A 20146-nucleotide genomic window follows, 5' to 3' on the forward strand; every position below is an offset into this window, starting at 1 on the left:
CTGGGCATCTTTAATCTGTTTTGGTTAAAAACTAAAATACGTAGGCACTTCTAATATGGTCTTGATTATTCTACACAGATTGCAGAATATCTAAAACCATGTTTGATTTGTGAAACTTCAATAAAAGGCCATAGATATTTTTACATCTACCACATTACAGCTCCAAAACTCTTAACACCGACTCTTCTAACTTAATGCTAATATCATAGTATTTAAATATAGTTTGTGATTGTAAAACCTTTATTTGACTTGTGAGGCTTCAACAAGGGCAATTTCAGCACATTTTAAGCCAAAAAGCTTTTGTTTTACTCTATTTTGAATGGATACACAGGTAGCGTGGTAGATTGTCTCGCTCTCCGTTGAACTGCAATTTTCTGGTTTATCCACCAGATGGCAGCGAACAGCTTTTTGTTGTTTTTTAAATAAGCAACAAATAAATACACTTTAGAGATTCGCAGAAATCTTCTGTCGTCGAAAAAACAGTGTTGAATTAAAAATAAATCTTTATTTGATAAATATATTTTACGTGAGTTCAAAGTTTCATCTAATGCAAGTGTCTCTTTTAAAAGTTTGTCTCCGCCCAGCCTCGGCTCTTCCTGGTGTGGGTGTGGACTGGATGACTTCAGCAATAATGGAGGAAAATCTTCTCTGCTTTTAGAAAACAGTTTGGTTTTTTTTGACTCAGACTTTAATTTCCCAGTTTCTGGAGCTGGAATGCTGTGTCAGGATGGGAAACCTGTTTGGAAAAAAAAAACAGTCCCGGGTGACGGAGCAAGATAAAGCCATCCTGGTGAGAATTAACTCAGATTAGCAGCGGGCTAACGTCACTTAGCGTCTCACCAAACTCTACGAATCAATCTAGTAATTTGCTAAACTTTATGTTTTTGGACTAGCTCACGGATATCTGAAACAGTTTAGCCCTCGTTTTTTCACTTTTTATGAACTTGTTGTGAATTCGGCCTGACTGTATGAAGAACATAACCTAAAACTGACATGGGTTTAGCTTTTATATGTGCTCTCAGAAAGAAAATATGAAAGCTGTTACTGGGTAGTTTGCTGCTGTGTATTCTAATTTCGTTAAAGATCTGTGTCGGATCACAGATCTGACGCAGATCGTCAAAGCTGAAACTTTGACGTTTATCTGTGAGCTGAAACTTGTTAGTTTCGTTTCCGCAGCAACTGAAGCAGCAGAGAGACAAACTGAGGCAGTATCAGAAGAAGATCAACCTGCAGCTGGAGAAGGAGAGACAGCTGGCCAAACAGCTGCTTAAAGATGGGAAGAAAGAGTGAGTGAACTGAGAACCGCTGTGTACTAACAGGAGCAGGTTTCATGGACCTGCATTCTTCTAAATCCTGACTGTAGATGATCAACAATCCATTTTGTTCCAGATAAGAAATAAGTTGCAGAGCCAGTCCTGTTTAGAGACAGTCTTAGAGATAAATGTTCTTGTAACTCTTACAGGCTGTGATGGATATAAGATGACTTTTGAAGCATTAGTTCGACAACTGTATTGCTGATAGAGCTTGGAACAAAACAAGTAAAATGAGGTGGGTTTTAATGGGCCATTAAATGAGGGCAAATAAGGTGAAAGGCTTTTAAAGCTAAATCTTATGTGGAAATTGTTTTAAGACTTTTCCATAAGTGTGGAAATAAATCAATAAATTTATTAAACTTGCTTTTTAGCTTCTCTTATTGTATTGTTCTAAAAGATGAACAAAAGTCAAACTTCAGTCGGACATCTTTAAGTGCAAAAAGCAGGCAGCTTTTTTGTTTCATCTGCAGTTGTCAGGTTTTAACCTCTAATGTGTCAGGGTGTGAGCTTCTAAATGTGAACCTGCAGATAAAATGGGCTGCCGTCTACGGACAAAATAAAATTTCTCAACATTTCAGAATGAAAATCTTTTGCTCTTTCTCAGCTTCTGAGTGAAATGAAAGAAGCCAAAATGTCAGATCAGATATCAATATTTACTAAAGTGATGATGGCAAAAAAAAAAATCTGTATCTGAACATGGACTTGTGGGTCTTCATGCTGCTTCAGCCTCTAATCTGACAAACTACTGTGATGTTGACGTCCCAGAGGATGATTTTCGTCAGTGCTGTGTAATTTAACCCTCAGTTGAAAAGTGTAATACTTTCAGCAGCGGCTCTGTGTCTGATCACTGGCTTTGCTTTATACTTCCTCTCCAAACCAACAGGAAAGCCCTCCTCCTGCTGAAGAAGAAGCGATACCAGGAGCAGCTCCTGGACAAGACAGAGAACCAGATCAGCAACCTGGAGCGGATGGTGAGTGATGGCGGCGGCGGCGTTTCTTTGGCGACAGCCGACACGACTCTGACTCTTCTGCTTCCTGCTCGTTTCAGGTCCAGGACCTTGAGTTTGCTCAGATTGAGAGGAAGGTCATTGACGGCTTGAAAGTTGGAAACGATTGTCTGAAGAAAATGCATGAGGTGGGGGACGTTCGATGCGTTTAAAGGTCTGGTCTCAGGTTTTATTGGAGGCCTGATGAGGCTGTGATTTCCCCCTCCCGCCCCCTCCAACAGGTGATGTCGATTGAAGAGGTGGAGAGGATCTTGGATGAAACGCAAGATTCCATCGAGTACCAGAGGGTCAGTTTTTTTGCTAACGTGACCATTCACACACCTGGAGCAAGTCGGATTTATTCCCTCTCTTAACGTATTTTTGTCTCCGTGCAGCAAATCGACGAGATGCTGGCCGGTTCCTTGACGCAGGAGGACGAGGATGCTGTTCTGGCTGAGCTGGAGGCCATCACTCAGGTCAGATTGAAATAAAACTTGGAGAGAAAATGTTCCATGACCTGAAGGCAGGTCGATGCTCATCATGGCCGTTCTGATCCGATTCTCTCAGGGAGACGTCGAGCTTCCAGAGGTTCCTTCAGAGCCGCTGCCGGAAGCCCCTGAAGCTGCCAAGAAGAAACCAGGTCTGTCGTTTCACTCGGTTTGTTAGCAGAATCTGTCAGTTCTACGTTTTAATCTCACTGATGTTCTCGACACCATGAAAGCAAAGTGTTTGGTAGTTTATTAGTCAGGTGAGTGGCAACACAAAAGCAGAAGTACATCAGCAACGACGTAAGAGATGCGACTGTTGATGCCCATCAGTACGGAATAGAGGTGTAAGACCATTTCAGATCAGGTCAAAAGTTTTGAGTCACGCAGACGTCTTCATTGCATTTTGTGACTGGAGGTGTTTGAGGAGCTAACAAGCTGCTAATTCACCCTTGCTAGCTAGCTAGTGCTTTTTGCTCTATCTCGGGTAAGTGCAGCAGATTTATCACCATTTGACTTGGCGATGTTTGTTTTTGCCATTGTCTCACTTCTGTTGCCAAGGTCCTTCTGTGCAAAATTACTTTTAATCAAGGCACTATTGAGGTTATGAACGTAGAGAACTATCAGCGGTGCAAAAAGCACAAACAGCGTCCGTTTGTGGAAATAGCCACAAACAGACCCCAGAAATCTCAGTGTTTACTATGCTTGATTTTAGTGCAACAAGATCCCCCCCAACCATTCCCTATACTTATAGTTTTTATGGTCTTAAATTTAATTCAAGGTGGATTTAACAAGGTGTTAAGTCTTGAATTTAATTTAGAAACACTTGTTAATACCTTATTAAACCCACCTTGCATGGATTTAATAAAATACTTTAGCAATGATGTTAGACTATCAAATGTTGCTGCTTATCAGTTTGGGAAGATTTATGAGACAATTTCAGGAACAAAAACACACAAAAAATAGTAATATTGGTCAGTTCACTAGTTAACACAATGCAAGTGTGAAAAGACAACAGCAGTAACCTCAGAGAAGCATCTGCTGAACCAGGTCAGATACAAAACCATGGTTGCTCTTTCATACATAGACTTGGCAGCAGGTGTGTGTGTTAAAAAACAATCTTTACACACGTTCTGTTCCAGTGGTCCGTTCCTGTCTTTCCTTAAACCTCAGTGGTTCAGTCAGCCTGACCCAGACAGCCTCTCTGCTCACTCCACAGCAGTTTCCGTCCCAGCTGAGCGTGTGCGGTTGTGCTTCAGTTTCAGAGAACGATCGTCCCAGGAAGAAGCAGGAGCGAGAGCTGCTTGCCGTGTAGGAACAGAACTGACCCCCGTTACAAACCAACGCCCTCGCAGACGTCCAGCTGCAGATGTTTTTCTACCGTACAGGCCCGCCGGCTGCTCTCGGGTAACCCGTCTGATGACCGGTTGTGTTCATCTGCCGCAGGTCAGTTCTAAAAGGAAGGACCGGTTCACCTGCAGCGCCTTGTGAACCGCAAAGACCTGTGAAATCACATAATTGTGCCTAACTTTAGTGTAAGCAGTGCATCATGTTTACTATGAAATCATTTTTAAGTAATCCAGAGCATGTATACTGTATGTAACTAGTTTAATCTCCCTAAATAATCTGTGGATCAGAGTCGAGTTCGGAGAGGATCGTTTCATCCAAAGTATTGACAAATGTATGAACTTTGTATCTGCGGCTTTGGACATAAAAAAATAAAATAAAATAAAATAAAAACATCAAAAGCCATAAAAAGAAAAATCATATTCAAGATTTTTGATCTTAAACATGTCTATGGGTGAAGTGATCTTTTGATCCCTGGATGGCAAAACAAGAAATTTCTCCTAAAAACCGTCTGCATCCATCCTTCAAAGTCTGACACTCCACAAGCAGATTACCTAATCTAACTCCTATTCCCCTCGTGGATTAGCTCAGCCTCAGTGGGAAAAGGCCGGGCCTATCTCATGTGATGTAATCTGCAACCACAGAGTCTTCTGTAATCATTTGTTGTGTATAACCCATACTTGGATCTGCAGCAGGAACTTTTGGTTTGTATCCACGAGGTCGACGGTCGAATATCTTTGAAGGCCAGTGGAACAAAACTGTAAATCTTTTAAACTCTGGCGACTAATCCTGTCCGACAGCAGCATCGAAATAAATGTTATAAAGTTTGTTTGGGGATTTCTGTACATTGTTTTTACAATAAAAAGTGTTTTTATTGTTAAATGTTGCATCATGTCAGATGTTATTCAGTGAGTGAACACAAGGTGGCAGCAGTTAAACGGAGAATAGGAAAACTGGTGAATATCTTTCTCTTTTCTTGTATACATTTTATAAAAGTATTCATAGCTTCTCACACTATAACTACAAACTACACCTTAATTTATGTCCTATATCATGGTTATTAATAAAGTTATGATGAGGTTATGAGGCAAAATCCCAAGTTTCAACTGGAAACCTACCAAGACATGGCTGCTCAACTCAACTGCCTGGGTAGAGAAGCAGCCCAGAGGTTTATGGTTCCACTGGAGGAGCTGCAGAGATCCAGGGCTCCGGTGGAGGATCTGTTGACAGGACAACAACAAGTTCCACACTTCATAACCATGTAGATATTATTCAATTCAACTAAAATTTAGGCCTTAAAATATCTTACTTATTTTTAAAAGTAAGTTGGCCTTTAATATGTTAATCACAGGTTTTACATTTTGTCTTGACAAGATTATTTATCTAATCTCATATCTTTTATTTGTTATTTTCTCATGGAAATTTTCTGTCGGGCAAAAGTTTAAGCTATCGGTAACTCACTGCTAGCATAACCTTGCTAGATGTTCTTAGTTTTCCGACAAATCGATGGTGACATTACATCTTTCTGCTTTGGATAAGGGAACTGTTACTAATGACTGTACAGAAACCCACTTCAAACAGTCAATGTAACTATAAAAGTAAAGAAAGAAAAAAGAAAGAAAATTGCCTGTTGAAAATGACAGGGTTTTGCGCCTGTGTATCATTAGTGCTGTTTGTTTTTTTGAATCAGATCCTGAGATGAACAGCTGGGTGAAAAACGGCAGAGACCAAATTCAGTATCATCTTAGAGGATTTCTATTTCTATTTATTGGCTTGAGGTCACTTAAGCAATTAGAGAAATGTTAAAATTTGAGGTAACATATTCCTCCCACCTTGTTCCCTCTTGTATTTGTCCTGTTTTATTAAGATTCACAAAGCTAACTTTCTAGTTTGATACAAAACAACTACATTAAATTTCACACAGGACCAGCTTTTTCTTAGGTTTTGCTGACGATTTGATATTTTATGTCGCCTAATCAGAGAGGTCTTGCCTCGAACTGCCATAAAATCCTGTTTTTATATCTGTATACATAAATATTTCGTGTCACAGAGCTTCTCCTCCCTCTATAAATTTAGTTGTGCTTTAAAAGCATCGGCCTAATAAAGGAAACAGAAAAGCAGCCATTGTTCTGCAACCTCGTGCCTTTTAATTTCAACAAAGCCTGTGTAACAACACCGCGTCATTCCGGCCTGAAATAGGCTGACCCGTGTTTACTGGGTTACTAACGTCCACTTCAGTGCCGTCCTCGTTCTGAATGGGCTGGATCCACTCCACAGCCGACTGCGCTCTACAAGCCTGCGTGGCGCTGCGTGGGAGTGGGCGGCTCACAGACTGAAGCCTGAATGTCAGAGCGCCGCGCTGATGAATCACAGACACGGGGAGAACGGGCCGCAGAGAGCGATGAGGAGGCGTAGGCTGGAGACGAAGGCTAAATCAGAGAGATGGTTCAGATGTGGAGGTGTGTGAGTGAGTGAGTGTGTGTGTGGCCTGCCCACCTGTTGGCCTGCCTACATAAACACACCGCCGAGTGCTGATTGTGCACCTGTGAGCGGGAATCAAAACGTTAATCAAGAAACTATCTGAAATGGGACGATCCACAAACTATTTTGGAAGTTTTGTTCTACCTTTAAAAGTTGCAAAATCTTAAACCAGCACATAGAAGCCAAACTGTTTTGAACTAAACTCTCTCTGCTGCTTGCCTTATATTTCCGTATTTTACTGTTTAATCTGCTGATCCAAACTCTGGGCCAGGACATTTCCAGCCATATTTCTTAAGATGTTCCTTGGATGGATGGGTGTTTGTGAAACGTGTTTCTGTAAAAACAACAAAAAAAGGAATTATTGAGTCATTGGACGTTAGAAACGCCAAAAGGAGCCAAAAATGATCTTATGTGGTTCAATGATTTATGTCATGTCTTTCCGTTCTCTCTTTGCCCTTCTTCCTCTCAAACTGCTAATGAATAAAGGGAACTAGTGCCAATAAGAACAAAAATAATGTCTTTACTGCAGCTCTTTAATGGGGGGGGCTTCCTAAATGTTTTTATGTCCCTCCCAGTCCTCACTGTGTGTGATGGAAGTTAAACTTCTGTCGTCACAGTTCCAGTTATTTTTTATTTTTTTACTGTTTTAATAATTTATCTGACTGTAGCTTTTAGCTTTGACCAGGAGCTGTTTTCTTGTTGCCATTTTCTGACCTATAAAGGTTGACGCACACTCATGCTTTATTGAATGGCATGTTTTCTTGTGTATTTCCTATTTTTGAAGAAATGACTAATAGAAACTGGCCTCTGTGTCACATCATATTAAAATAATCAAAGGGAACCAAGACCTCATGTACCACTGATTAAAAAAAAAAAGTAAATTCAAGCTCAGATACATTTGAAAAAAGCTAAAGTATTATCTATAAAAATCCTCTAATGAAAGGTATTTTATGTCCTATCCAAGATATAAAGAGCTGTGATATTTGTCCTGGACGCACAACAATTATATTTGTACAGACATAATTTTAAGGAGGAAACATGTCCTAACATGTATGTTTTCGGACTGTGGAAGGAAGCTTTTTGTGCAAGGAAAACACACAGACTCACTCAACACAGCAAAGTTTCTGAATGACATTTGACCCCTGGACCTTTTTACTGTGAGACGCCGTTGCTCCAACGCGCAGAGAATAAAAAGGTGAGATGTTTGGGGAATTAAGCAACAACGTTGTTTCTGGAAGTTAAAAAAAGATTCCAATGAGGGTTGTGAGATTAAAAGTACCTTTTGAAAATAACCTTTAAGCAGGAATCAAAAGAAATGTTCATTGAGTTCATGTTTTGGTTTTAACAGAAATAAGAGCTTGAAAACATCAGTCTGTGTAATGAGATTCACTTACTGAATTACAGAAATATATTTACTTGTTGATATTTTTAATTGATTGAATATGACTGTACTCATCATGAATATTTAATGTAATATTTCTAGGCTTTTATTTGTACATTTTTTGACTGTTCTTTTTTGGGGACGACTACAATAAACATCTTTAGTGATGCCACTTCAACAGATTGGATTTAACCTGTACTTTAACTCATTTTTCATGATCATTATAATTATACAGACTGTAATATTGACCTGCGGTTTAACTACGAGATGCCACATGCACTATGCTGACATCAACAAGAATCTGGTGCCATTCTGCCTGGATCGGTCCCCATTCGTTTCATCAGAAACGGTCATGTGGTTTTAATCTGGCTGACTTCCTGTCAGAGATCTGAGTCAATCATAGTCCATAAGTTTTCATCAGGGTTGATGGTGGAGACGTTCCTGAAGCCTGATGTTATTCTGCTTGATCCTTTATTCTGTTTAGATCCTTATTCTGTAAATGAAAGAGGAAGTTGAACCACCACTGGCTGGAAAACAGAGCCTCAGCATGATGCTACTGCCACCATGCTTTACAGCATGTACGGAGCTCCTACTTTGTCTACAATAAAGCACTTTCTCTTCCCAAGATTTCACTAAACTGGTGTGTAAACAGTTGTTTTGAACGGACTCAATATTTAAAGTCATGCTCTATTTTTTCTTCTTCTCAGGGCTGTGTGTGATTATAAGGCTGACTTGAGTCCCAGAATAATTATCAGTCAGCAGACAGACTCATTTCCTTATAATCACGCTTCACAGTGTGGTGTCTGACACAAACCTGGATGTATGTTTTAGGCCCATTATAGGAGCTAATTGCAGGGATTGAATCCTGACAGAGGAGTAAATCGATTGGCCCGCTGACAGTGGGAATGTTTCTGTTGCTCCAGCTGAGACCAAACACGCCTCATTGATTTCCACTAACCGTCTGCGGCCTGCTGGAACTACATCTGACGTGACAATCAGAACAAAATGAGTGTGTTCCTGCTGCGAGTTATCGCTCCGCTTTATTATTTAACCCTCAGCGGCGGCCTCGGGGCAGCTGTTTTTATACTAAGGCAGAAAAGTGTTGCCCAAAATAAGAGGCCGTCCGTCCTCCCCCCTTTTTCACGGCGAGCCTCTTTCCATTCACAGGGCTGCAGATCGTGACGAGCCGAGATGTGTGGGATTCCCTGCCCACCTGGAGCGGATCTGAAATCCAGCAGAAAAGTGGCTCCCATCCCACTCATATCCACCAGAGCCCCCTCAGCAGCGGACAAATTTAGCAAGCGATAAAATGTGAGTAAGTTGAAAGAAGTGTTTTGAAACACTCCACACCAACATCCTGGAGGAGAGTCATTTCAACCCTCCTGCTGTGTCCTGTGGAGCATCATCTACCATCCTGGAGGATATTAGCCTTAAAATTAAGAGGAGCCTCACGGTGGATGTTTCAGTGGACGTTTCCACTGTGAATGGGCTTGTGTGGCTTGTCCCAGTGATGCCGGACGGTTCTTCTGAATGGTTGGAGCAGAGGAGGCGTGGGCTGCCTGTGTCAGCAGAGCTGGAGGAGCCTTTCCCTCAATGCTGTGCTGCATTTCTGGGCTCTGAATAATCGGTGGAAATATCAGCGCCGTAGCTTCAGATGGCGGAGTCCCGTCAGTCTGTTGCCGCTTCAACATGTTCCGTAGTGAAAAGACAGAAATATCGCAGCAACAGTTGTGATTCATAATTTCTAGCTACGAGGTTAAAAACAACACTCAGTTCCCTTTTTGCTGGGATTAAATAAAAACGGGACAGAAGACTGGGAATGATTATTTTTTTCCACCTGTTTATTTTTATTTTTATTTTATTTACTTTGATAAGTAAAAATGTTACCCTGCCCATGCTACTCAATTTAAATTAGACTTTTTTTTAACCCAGTTTTCTCACTCTTGGCCAAGGAAAAGCCTTGAGACAACATAAAATGTTTATGTAAATCAATTAGTAAAGTTCTGATTTATTTATTTGTTTATTTAAATAAAGTAATATAATTTTTGTCTTCCATTTTATCCGAATAAGATATCTTCATTATAAGGTTACGGGGCGTTCAAAGATAGTAAACTAAAAATCTATCTGACTAGAAAGCGGACTAATTAAAAGTTACTAAATAAATAAATAAATAAAATCAGTTTAATCAGTCACGAAGAATCCAAGTAATGATATGTGAAACACCTTCCTCTGAGTATCCCTCCCCCCCAATCATTCTCGGTTGTCGTCTCCGGAGTTCATTTTTCCCACCGGCCCTGAAGGCGGCGCCTCTGAGTCCGCCTCTGCGCTCCTGCAGGGAGGCTCGGAGCGGCCGCTGACTGGCTGCGTGGGGAGCCGGTGTGGGCGAAGCGGAGGACTCTCCTATAAAACCCGGGATCCCACGGACAGGCGCGCTCGTCTCTCCCAGACAAGAGTCGCGTTTCCCTGCCTAACAGCTGCTTCGTCCCCCCGCCACAGTTCGGAAAGGAACCGAGAATCCCTCCACAGCTTCCACAGAAAAGAGAGCTCCGTATATGGTTGTGACTGACGCTCCAGCAAGGATGTCCCGGACCGACGAGGTGCACCGCATTACGGAGAATGTCTACAAGGTGAGCCGGTTCGTGTTGTTCGGGACACCTGCTGCACCTGGGCGGATAATTACAGGAGGGGAAGTTCGCTGTTGGTCAGGTCTCTTAGAAGTCTCAGTACTTTAAAGCGAAAATGAAGTTATTTAGTTATCAAGCAGACTCTAGCTCAAACAGGAGAGTTAATGATGAAACGGTAAAATAAAAGATGTGGTCTAGAAAAGGGGCTAAAACGTTTAAGTCGTCAGAGTTGTCTAAATTGAACGAGTCGATCATTTTTAACTAAACTGATGAATGCGGCTGCTGCTGTGTGGAATATTTTAACCCTGATGTGCTTCTGGTTTTGGANTGTTGAAAATGACAGGGTTTTGCGCCTGTGTATCATTAGTGCTGTTTGTTTTTTTGAATCAGATCCTGAGATGAACAGCTGGGTGAAAAACGGCAGAGACCAAATTCAGTATCATCTTAGAGGATTTCTATTTCTATTTATTGGCTTGAGGTCACTTAAGCAATTAGAGAAATGTTAAAATTTGAGGTAACATATTCCTCCCACCTTGTTCCCTCTTGTATTTGTCCTGTTTTATTAAGATTCACAAAGCTAACTTTCTAGTTTGATACAAAACAACTACATTAAATTTCACACAGGACCAGCTTTTTCTTAGGTTTTGCTGACGATTTGATATTTTATGTCGCCTAATCAGAGAGGACTTGCCTCGAACTGCCATAAAATCCTGTTTTTATATCTGTATACATAAATATTTCGTGTCACAGAGCTTCTCCTCCCTCTATAAATTTAGTTGTGCTTTAAAAGCATCGGTCTAATAAAGGAAACAGAAAAGCAGCCATTGTTCTGCAACCTCGTGCCTTTTAATTTCAACAAAGCCTGTGTAACAACACCGCGTCATTCCGGCCTGAAATAGGCTGACCCGTGTTTGCTGGGTTACTAACGTCCACTTCAGTGCCGTCCTCGTTCTGAATGGGCTGGATCCACTCCACAGCCGACTGCGCTCTACAAGCCTGCGTGGCGCTGCGTGGGAGTGGGCGGCTCACAGACTGAAGCCTGAATGTCAGAGCGCCGCGCTGATGAATCACAGACACGGGGAGAACGGGCCGCAGAGAGCGATGAGGAGGAGTAGGCTGGAGACCAGAGAGATGGTTCAGATGTGGAGGTGTGTGAGTGAGTGAGTGTGTGTGTGGCCTGCCCACCTGTTGGCCTGCCTACATAAACACACCGCCGAGTGCTGATTGTGCACCTGTGAGCGGGAATCAAAACGTTAATCAAGAAACTATCTGAAATGGGACGATCCACAAACTATTTTGGAAGTTTTGTTCTACCTTTAAAAGTTGCAAAATCTTAAACCAGCACAAAGAAGCCAAACTGTTTTGAACTAAACTCTCTCTGCTGCTTGCCTTATATTTCCATATTTGACTGTTTAGTGTGCTGATCCAAACTCTGGGCCAGGACATTTCCAGCCATATTTCTTAAGATGTTCCTTGGATGGATGGGTGTTTGTGAAACGTGTTTCTGTAAAAACAACAAAAAAAGGAATTATTGAGTCATTGGACATTAGAAACGCCAAAAGGAGCCAAAAATGATCTTATGTGGTTCAATGATTTATGTCATGTCTTTCCGTTCTCTCTTTGCCCTTCTTCCTCTCAAGCTGCTAATGAATAAAGGGCAATAGCGCCAATAAGAACAACAAAAATAATGTCTTTACTGCAGCTCTTTAATGGGGGGGGCTTCCTAAATGTTTTTATGTCCCTCCCAGTCCTCACTGTGTGTGATGGAAGTTAAACTTCTGTCGTCACAGTTCCAGTTATTTTTTATTTTTTTACTGTTTTAATAATTTATCTGACTGTAGCTTTTAGCTTTGACCAGGAGCTGTTTTCTTGTTGCCATTTTCTGACCTATAAAGGTTGACGCACACTCATGCTTTATTGAATGGCATGTTTTCTTGTGTATTTCCTATTTTTGAAGAAATGACTAATAGAAACTGGCCTCTGTGTCACATCATATTAAAATAATCAAAGGGAACCAAGACCTCATGTACCACTGATTAAAAAAAAAAAGTAAATTCAAGCTCAGATACATTTGAAAAAAGCTAAAGTATTATCTATAAAAATCCTCTAATGAAAGGTATTTTATGTCCTATCCAAGATATAAAGAGCTGTGATATTTGTCCTGGACGCACAACAATTATATTTGTACAGACATAATTTTAAGGAGGAAACATGTCCTAACATGTATGTTTTCGGACTGTGGAAGGAAGCTTTTTGTGCAAGGAAAACACACAGACTCACTCAACACAGCAAAGTTTCTGAATGACATTTGACCCCTGGACCTTTTTACTGTGAGACGCCGTTGCTCCAACGCGCAGAGAATAAAAAGGTGAGATGTTTGGGGAATTAAGCAACAACGTTGTTTCTGGAAGTTAAAAAAAGATTCCAATGAGGGTTGTGAGATTAAAAGTACCTTTTGAAAATAACCTTTAAGCAGGAATCAAAAGAAATGTTCATTGAGTTCATGTTTTGGTTTTAACAGAAATAAGAGCTTGAAAACATCAGTCTGTGTAATGAGATTCACTTACTGAATTACAGAAATATATTTACTTGTTGATATTTTTAATTGATTGAATATGACTGTACTCATCATGAATATTTAATGTAATATTTCTAGGCTTTTATTTGTACATTTTTTGACTGTTCTTTTTTGGGGACGACTACAATAAACATCTTTAGTGATGCCACTTCAACAGATTGGATTTAACCTGTACTTTAACTCATTTTTCATGATCATTATAATTATACAGACTGTAATATTGACCTGCGGTTTAACTACGAGATGCCACATGCACTATGCTGACATCAACAAGAATCTGGTGCCATTCTGCCTGGATCGGTCCCCATTCGTTTCATCAGAAACGGTCATGTGGTTTTAATCTGGCTGACTTCCTGTCAGAGATCTGAGTCAATCATAGTCCATAAGTTTTCATCAGGGTTGATGGTGGAGACGTTCCTGAAGCCTGATGTTATTCTGCTTGATCCTTTATTCTGTTTAGATCCTTATTCTGTAAATGAAAGAGGAAGTTGAACCACCACTGGCTGGAAAACAGAGCCTCAGCATGATGCTACTGCCACCATGCTTTACAGCATGTACGGAGCTCCTACTTTGTCTACAATAAAGCACTTTCTCTTCCCAAGATTTCACTAAACTGGTGTGTAAACAGTTGTTTTGAACGGACTCAATATTTAAAGTCATGCTCTATTTTTTCTTCTTCTCAGGGCTGTGTGTGATTATAAGGCTGACTTGAGTCCCAGAATAATTATCAGTCAGCAGACAGACTCATTTCCTTATAATCACGCTTCACAGTGTGGTGTCTGACACAAACCTGGATGTATGTTTTAGGCCCATTATAGGAGCTAATTGCAGGGATTGAATCCTGACAGAGGAGTAAATCGATTGGCCCGCTGACAGTGGGAATGTTTCTGTTGCTCCAGCTGAGACCAAACACGCCTCATTGATTTCCACTAACCGTCTGCGGCCTGCTGGAACTACATCTGACGTGACAATCAGAACAAAATGAGTGTGTTCCTGCTGCGAGTTATCGCTCCGCTTTATTATTTAACCCTCAGCGGCGGCCTCGGGGCAGCTGTTTTTATACTAAGGCAGAAAAGTGTTGCCCAAAATAAGAGGCCGTCCGTCCTCCCCCCTTTTTCACGGCGAGCCTCTTTCCATTCACAGGGCTGCAGATCGTGACGAGCCGAGATGTGTGGGATTCCCTGCCCACCTGGAGCGGATCTGAAATCCAGCAGAAAAGTGGCTCCCATCCCACTCATATCCACCAGAGCCCCCTCAGCAGCGGACAAATTTAGCAAGCGATAAAATGTGAGTGAGTTGAAAGAAGTGTTTTTAAACACTCCACACCAACATCCTGGAGGAGAGTCATTTCAACCCTCCTGCTGTGTCCTGTGGAGCATCATCTACCATCCTGGAGGATATTAGCCTTAAAATTAAGAGGAGCCTCACGGTGGATGTTTCAGTGGACGTTTCCACTGTGAATGGGCTTGTGTGGCTTGTCCCAGTGATGCCGGACGGTTCTTCTGAATGGTTGGAGCAGAGGAGGCGTGGGCTGCCTGTGTCAGCAGAGCTGGAGGAGCCTTTCCCTCAATGCTGTGCTGCATTTCTGGGCTCTGAATAATCGGTGGAAATATCAGCGCCGTAGCTTCAGATGGCGGAGTCCCGTCAGTCTGTTGCCGCTTCAACATGTTCCGTAGTGAAAAGACAGAAATATCACAGCAACAGTTGTGATTCATAATTTCTAGCTACGAGGTTAAAAACAACACTCAGTTCCCTTTTTGCTGGGATTAAATAAAAACGGGACAGAAGACTGGGAATGATTATTTTTTTCCACCTGTTTATTTTTATTTTTATTTTATTTACTTTGATAAGTAAAAATGTTACCCTGTCCATGCTACTCAATTTAAATTAGACTTTTTTTTAACCCAGTTTTCTCACTCTTGGCCAAGGAAAAGCCCTTAGACAACATAAAATGTTTATGTAAATCAATTAGTAAAGTTCTGATTTATTTATTTGTTTATTTAAATAAAGTAATATAATTTTTGTCTCCCATTTTATCCGAATAAGATATCTTCATTATAAGGTTACGGGGCGTTCAAAGATAGTAAACTAAAAATCTATCTGACTAGAAAGCGGACTAATTAAAAGTTACTAAATAAATAAATAAATAAAATCAGTTTAATCAGTCACGAAGAATCCAAGTAATGATATGTGAAACACCTTCCTCTGAGTATCCCCTCCTCCCCCATCATTCTCAGTTGTCGTCTCCGGAGTTCATTTTTCCCACCGGCCCTGAAGGCGGCGCCTCTGAGTCCGCCTCTGCGCTCCTGCAGGGAGGCTCGGAGCGGCCGCTGACTGGCTGCGTGGGGAGCCGGTGTGGGCGAAGCGGAGGACTCTCCTATAAAACCCGGGATCCCACGGACAGGCGCGCTCGTCTCTCCCAGACAAGAGTCGCGTTTCCCTGCCTAACAGCTGCTTCGTCCCCCCGCCACAGTTCGGAAAGGAACCGAGAATCCCTCCACAGCTTCCACAGAAAAGAGAGCTCCGTATATGGTTGTGACTGACGCTCCAGCAAGGATGTCCCGGACCGACGAGGTGCACCGCATTACGGAGAATGTCTACAAGGTGAGCCGGTTCGTGTTGTTCGGGACACCTGCTGCACCTGGGCGGATAATTACAGGAGGGGAAGTTCGCTGTTGGTCAGGTCTCTTAGAAGTCTCAGTACTTTAAAGCGAAAATGAAGTTATTTAGTTATCAAGCAGACTCTACCTCAAACAGGAGAGTTAATGATGAAACGGTAAAATAAAAGACGTGGTCTAGAAAAGGGGCTAAAACGTTTAAGTCGTCAGAGTTGTCTAAATTGAACGAGTCGATCATTTTTAACTAAACTGATGAATGCGGCTGCTGCTGTGTGGAATATTTTAACCCTGATGTGCTTCTGGTTTTGGAGGATTTTTAGTTAAAAAAAAAAAAAAAGTAAACCTCCTCGGTGACAGGATGCTTCAGGGCAGCTCAGTTCGACATATTTCAGAGCAGCACAGAAAACTCCTGCTCAGTTATCTGCTTAAAGTTACCTGATTTCTGAATTTTGTGAATTCCTGAACAAGAACCCTTCCAGTTTTCATTTCCTCAGTTGTTTTTATGTTTGGAAAAGCAGAAAGGGATTTATTTGGTAACAATAAGAGATGTTCTGTCTGGAAAAAACATCAGGTCTTCCTCTGCTCCTTCATTGCTTCCTCTAACACAGAGCTCCAACTCAAGCAGGGAGCAGGACTTGTGATCGCGAGGCATTTCTCCTGATTCTCACTTTACTCAGCTCCCCATATGATGCAGATCTCAGACATGGAAAGATGACAAGTTTCTGTTATGATGTGAGGAAAGCTGTCACTGCTCCACACGCCTCCTCACTCCGACCGGCTCCGGGCAGACAGTCAGAGCTCCTGGTACGTGTGGGGGGTAGGGGGAGTGGGGTGGTGGTATATCTGGGTTCTCCTCCTCAGCTTGCTTGGTTATGCAATGATGCTGCTGAGATAATAATGGGAGTAATTTCAGCATACATCTGAATGGAAATACGATTTCAGTAGAAGTCCCAAGATGTGTTGACCTTTGGAGGGTGTTTGGGATATGAAGTCAAAACGGTTTGATGCTGAAGAATGTAATTGGACCAATCAGGGTTTTTTTTGATAGTTTTGTTTCTTGACATGCTGATTGGGATTTGTCTGGATCCAAATGTATTCATTTGTTTATTTTTTACTATTGGGTATGGTGGAAGTTCTTGGTTTCTTAATTTGACTTTAACCAATAAGAACAAACGAATCTGAGCTGATCCCAGTTGATTTGGAGCATCTCTGCATTACTTCTGATATCTTTCAGGGTTTTGTAGGACAACAAAAATGACATTTTAAATGCAGCTATTTTTTTAGAACCGTTTTCAGCATGAATAACTAAAGTAATGGAGGTAATAATAACATTTAGCTATTAGCTATTATTTACCTAACAGTTTGCAGGAAATGCCTCCATACATATGCAACAGATGCAGCATTAGGGGTTGTGGGGAAGGTTTTCCTGTCATGGGCAGCCGAGCCGCTGCCAGTTTGACCCCCTGCTGGCGTCTGATGGTAACGGCTCAATGCTCACCGGCGTGGCATTTGGTGCCGCTGCGCCGAGCTCCCCCTTCCTCTTCCTCCCCAGGGGTGTTTTTGAGCCGTGTTTGGAGAAACTAACTGGTCTTTATTAATTCATTAAAAGCGTGGAGGATGGAGAGGCGCAGAGGTGCCAGCTCCCATTAGGTAACACTCATGTCTGTTTCTCCTTGGAGGGAGGTGAGACATTGGCAAACATCAGCAATTAAATCAGGCAGCATTAAGATGGGGATCAGAGACGTTAGCTGCACAACATCATCCTACAGAACACTCTGTACTCATGGGATATACTGGTTGTATAACCTTACTGGCCCAGTTTCCAATGATTAAATAAATATGATTAAAATATTCATGACTGCTGTAAAAATTACAGTACTCAGTATCTATTAATTTGAGCCAAATCTCAAACAAGAAGTTTTCATAGTAGCATTTTGCAGAAGATGGTAATGGTCACTCTGCCAGAGTGTGTCTTTTATAGATTATTTTTTTTTATTTAAAAAAAAAAAAAGTATAATCTGGTCGTGTTTTGGGAGTCCAGATTTAAATAAAGTCTGTCCAGCATCCTTATTTGCCTTGCTCCCACCTATTCCAGGCATCGTCCAGTAACCCTGCATGAGGAGGGCTCTGCCTTGTTTCCTGTTTGTTGGACCGTTAACTCTCAGAAGCAACGGCAGAGGACTGAAGCCCGAACCTCCTCCTCTGCTGCTGAAACAGAAGCTGAATGTAAATTTTGGATGACTCACGCTGGTGAATGTGTGGGGGCAGTCATTCCTGTCGTGCGCAGGAGTGTGTGTGTGTTTGCGTGCGTGTGTGTGTGTGTGGCCGGCCATACAGTATCTGCTCTGTAACGGCACGCCGGTTCAGAACGCACAGACTCCAGGTCACCTGGGACGGTGACGGAGAGCGTCCCTGTGGATTCGGGTTGTGGAAGTTTGGGATGCGTTGATGTGGGTGAAGTGTGTCTCCTCAGGTTTGTTGTGGCTGCTGAACAAATGGCGTCTGCGTGTTTGTCTAGCAGTGTGTTCGGCTGAGTGCTATAATCCCAGCAGTGCTGCGGATCAGGATGGTGAATTAAGCTCGAGGTGACGCTGCCTCCATTGTTCAGAGTTAGTACTGGATTATACACACATCAGCAGGTCAGCTCATTGATTTCAGAGCTTTTTGTTGAGTGTTTCGTGTGCTTTCGTCCAGTTTTCACCACCATATTTGGAAAAGAGTTTACCCATCTTCGTCATTCTTTATAAAAGCTGCAGTTTGGGTAAAAATAAAAGAATCCATCACTGTTATTGGCACTTTTTGCTTAATCTTCTGTCAATTTAGGCAGATTGAATTGTACATAACTTCAAGAAGACACAATTCATCTCAATTCAGTGTGCTGTCTGGATTTTCTCCCATTCACTAGGATTCGTCCTGCAGAATTTCAATTAGGAAAATCGGCGAACGATGAAGTCGGTTTTCTGTATTTTTCATTAATTTATTTTTTTTTAGAATTGTAGTCTGCCTGTAGTTTTAGCAATGGTAGCGGAGGAAGTGAACGAAGCTGTTCAGTCTGTGTTGGTCACGCTTCCAAATGTTGAATAAACATTACGGTCACCTTGTTCAGATTGGCACTCCTCTCTTCACAGTGGAGGATGGTTGTTTACAGTACAGGACATTTCCTGGATGTGTCATAGCGTTGAACTGGCACATTACGACAAACGTTAGCAATTGGGTAAAATTTAAAAGCTCAACAGAGTCCACTCCTCCAGGAAGAGAGCAGATTCTCTGCACAAAGCAAAGTATAGAACAACTGGCTGATTTTTATCAAGCTAGCAGGGGTCCAAATTAAACTGACCCATTTGTCTTAAACCAAACTACCCATTTAAGTTTCAAAGTGAAAGTCTAGATTTTGAAAGTCTATATCCATCATCTTGTTTAGCATTGATGCTTCCCTCCAAGCTGCCCAGACTTCTCACTCCTCAGCCGCCTCCTCCGGCTCTTTACCGAGACGTTCCAGTCTCCTCAAGCTGAGAGACTTGATCTCTCGACTCTGTCATGACTCAGTCTCCTTCTGATCAAATGGGCTTCCAACAATCTCACGTGGGAGGTGAGCGGGCGGCTTCTGGACCAGATGACCCGACTACTTCAAAGGCTCCTTGTGGAGAAGCAGAAAATCTATTCAAAGTTACAAATGACTGAACTCAACCTTCGCCTGATCTCTGAGCCAAAACAACTTCCCAACTTGTTCTTATGGGTTATTATTGCCTGGATCAGGTTTTGGTCTGCTTTTTGTTTTGATTCAGGATCCCAGGCCTCCATTTTCTATGTCAGCTTATTCATCGGTGTGGCCTTGATATGCTTACAGTTAACAGGGTCCTACAGTATGGCACACTGTGATGGAGGAATTATGCAAAAAATGTGTTTTTGCTCCAACTGTATTTAAGACCCACATTGAGAGCTGACCTTTAATGTTTAAATTTCAGATTTATTCACATTTACTCCCAGAAATTAGATGAGATTTCAATAAAAAGTTTGAAAATTTCAGGAAACGTGCATTTCTGGACCTTTAACAAACACAAATGTGTCTCTTAAGAATAATTTCTAGTTGTTTCAACAACGGTCCTCAGCTGAAGCTCTGGATGCTTTGCTCTCTGTTTTCAGAGCTTATCTCTGCCCTTGTGAATGGACACCATTATCAGTGTACCGCCTGTATTATGTGTGCAGGTGTACAGTGTCTGTGTGTCCTGATGGTATATGGGTAGCATCCTCCAGTGATTGCAGTCATGAGTAAATATTGCTGTGTAATGACGTCTTGTATCTGCTACGGCAGTTTTCCTCCAAACCTGTTTGT

The 20146-nt window shown here is 41.8% G+C and overlaps 1 protein-coding gene and 1 long non-coding RNA gene across 2 annotated transcripts; one reads left to right on the top strand and one right to left on the bottom strand.

The window, feature by feature from the left end:
• The first annotated feature begins 584 nt into the window (after positions 1 to 584).
• On the top strand, positions 585 to 5008 carry LOC103153009 (charged multivesicular body protein 6-like). Its single transcript, XM_007573763.2, has 8 exons — positions 585 to 790; positions 1177 to 1286; positions 2197 to 2284; positions 2362 to 2448; positions 2542 to 2607; positions 2695 to 2775; positions 2867 to 2939; positions 4044 to 5008. Exons 1-8 carry the CDS (start codon positions 728 to 730, stop codon positions 4097 to 4099), a joined length of 624 nt encoding a protein of 207 aa, XP_007573825.1. The 5' UTR covers positions 585 to 727; the 3' UTR covers positions 4100 to 5008.
• LOC107833130 (uncharacterized) lies at positions 4151 to 11771 on the bottom strand. Its single transcript, XR_001658844.1, has 2 exons — positions 11523 to 11771; positions 4151 to 5351 (listed from the first exon to the last, which is right to left on the bottom strand). It is a non-coding gene; the product is annotated as an uncharacterized LOC107833130 (long non-coding RNA).
• Between the last annotated feature and the right edge of the window lie 8375 nt (positions 11772 to 20146).

This window comes from Poecilia formosa, unplaced genomic scaffold (assembly GCF_000485575.1).
Source record: "Poecilia formosa unplaced genomic scaffold, Poecilia_formosa-5.1.2 Scaffold7, whole genome shotgun sequence".
Taxonomy (NCBI): domain Eukaryota; kingdom Metazoa; phylum Chordata; class Actinopteri; order Cyprinodontiformes; family Poeciliidae; genus Poecilia; species Poecilia formosa.

Bases quoted from the DNA above. Each gene is read 5' to 3' on its own strand.
- LOC103153009 (XM_007573763.2), top strand. From the start codon at position 728: ATGGGAAACCTGTTTGGAAAAAAAAAACAGTCCCGGGTGACGGAGCAA. The intron at 2,449-2,541 runs GTGGGGGACGTT...CCCCTCCAACAG, and splicing joins GTCTGAAGAAAATGCATGAG to GTGATGTCGATTGAAGAGGT. The intron at 2,776-2,866 runs GTCAGATTGAAA...CGATTCTCTCAG, and splicing joins AGCTGGAGGCCATCACTCAG to GGAGACGTCGAGCTTCCAGA.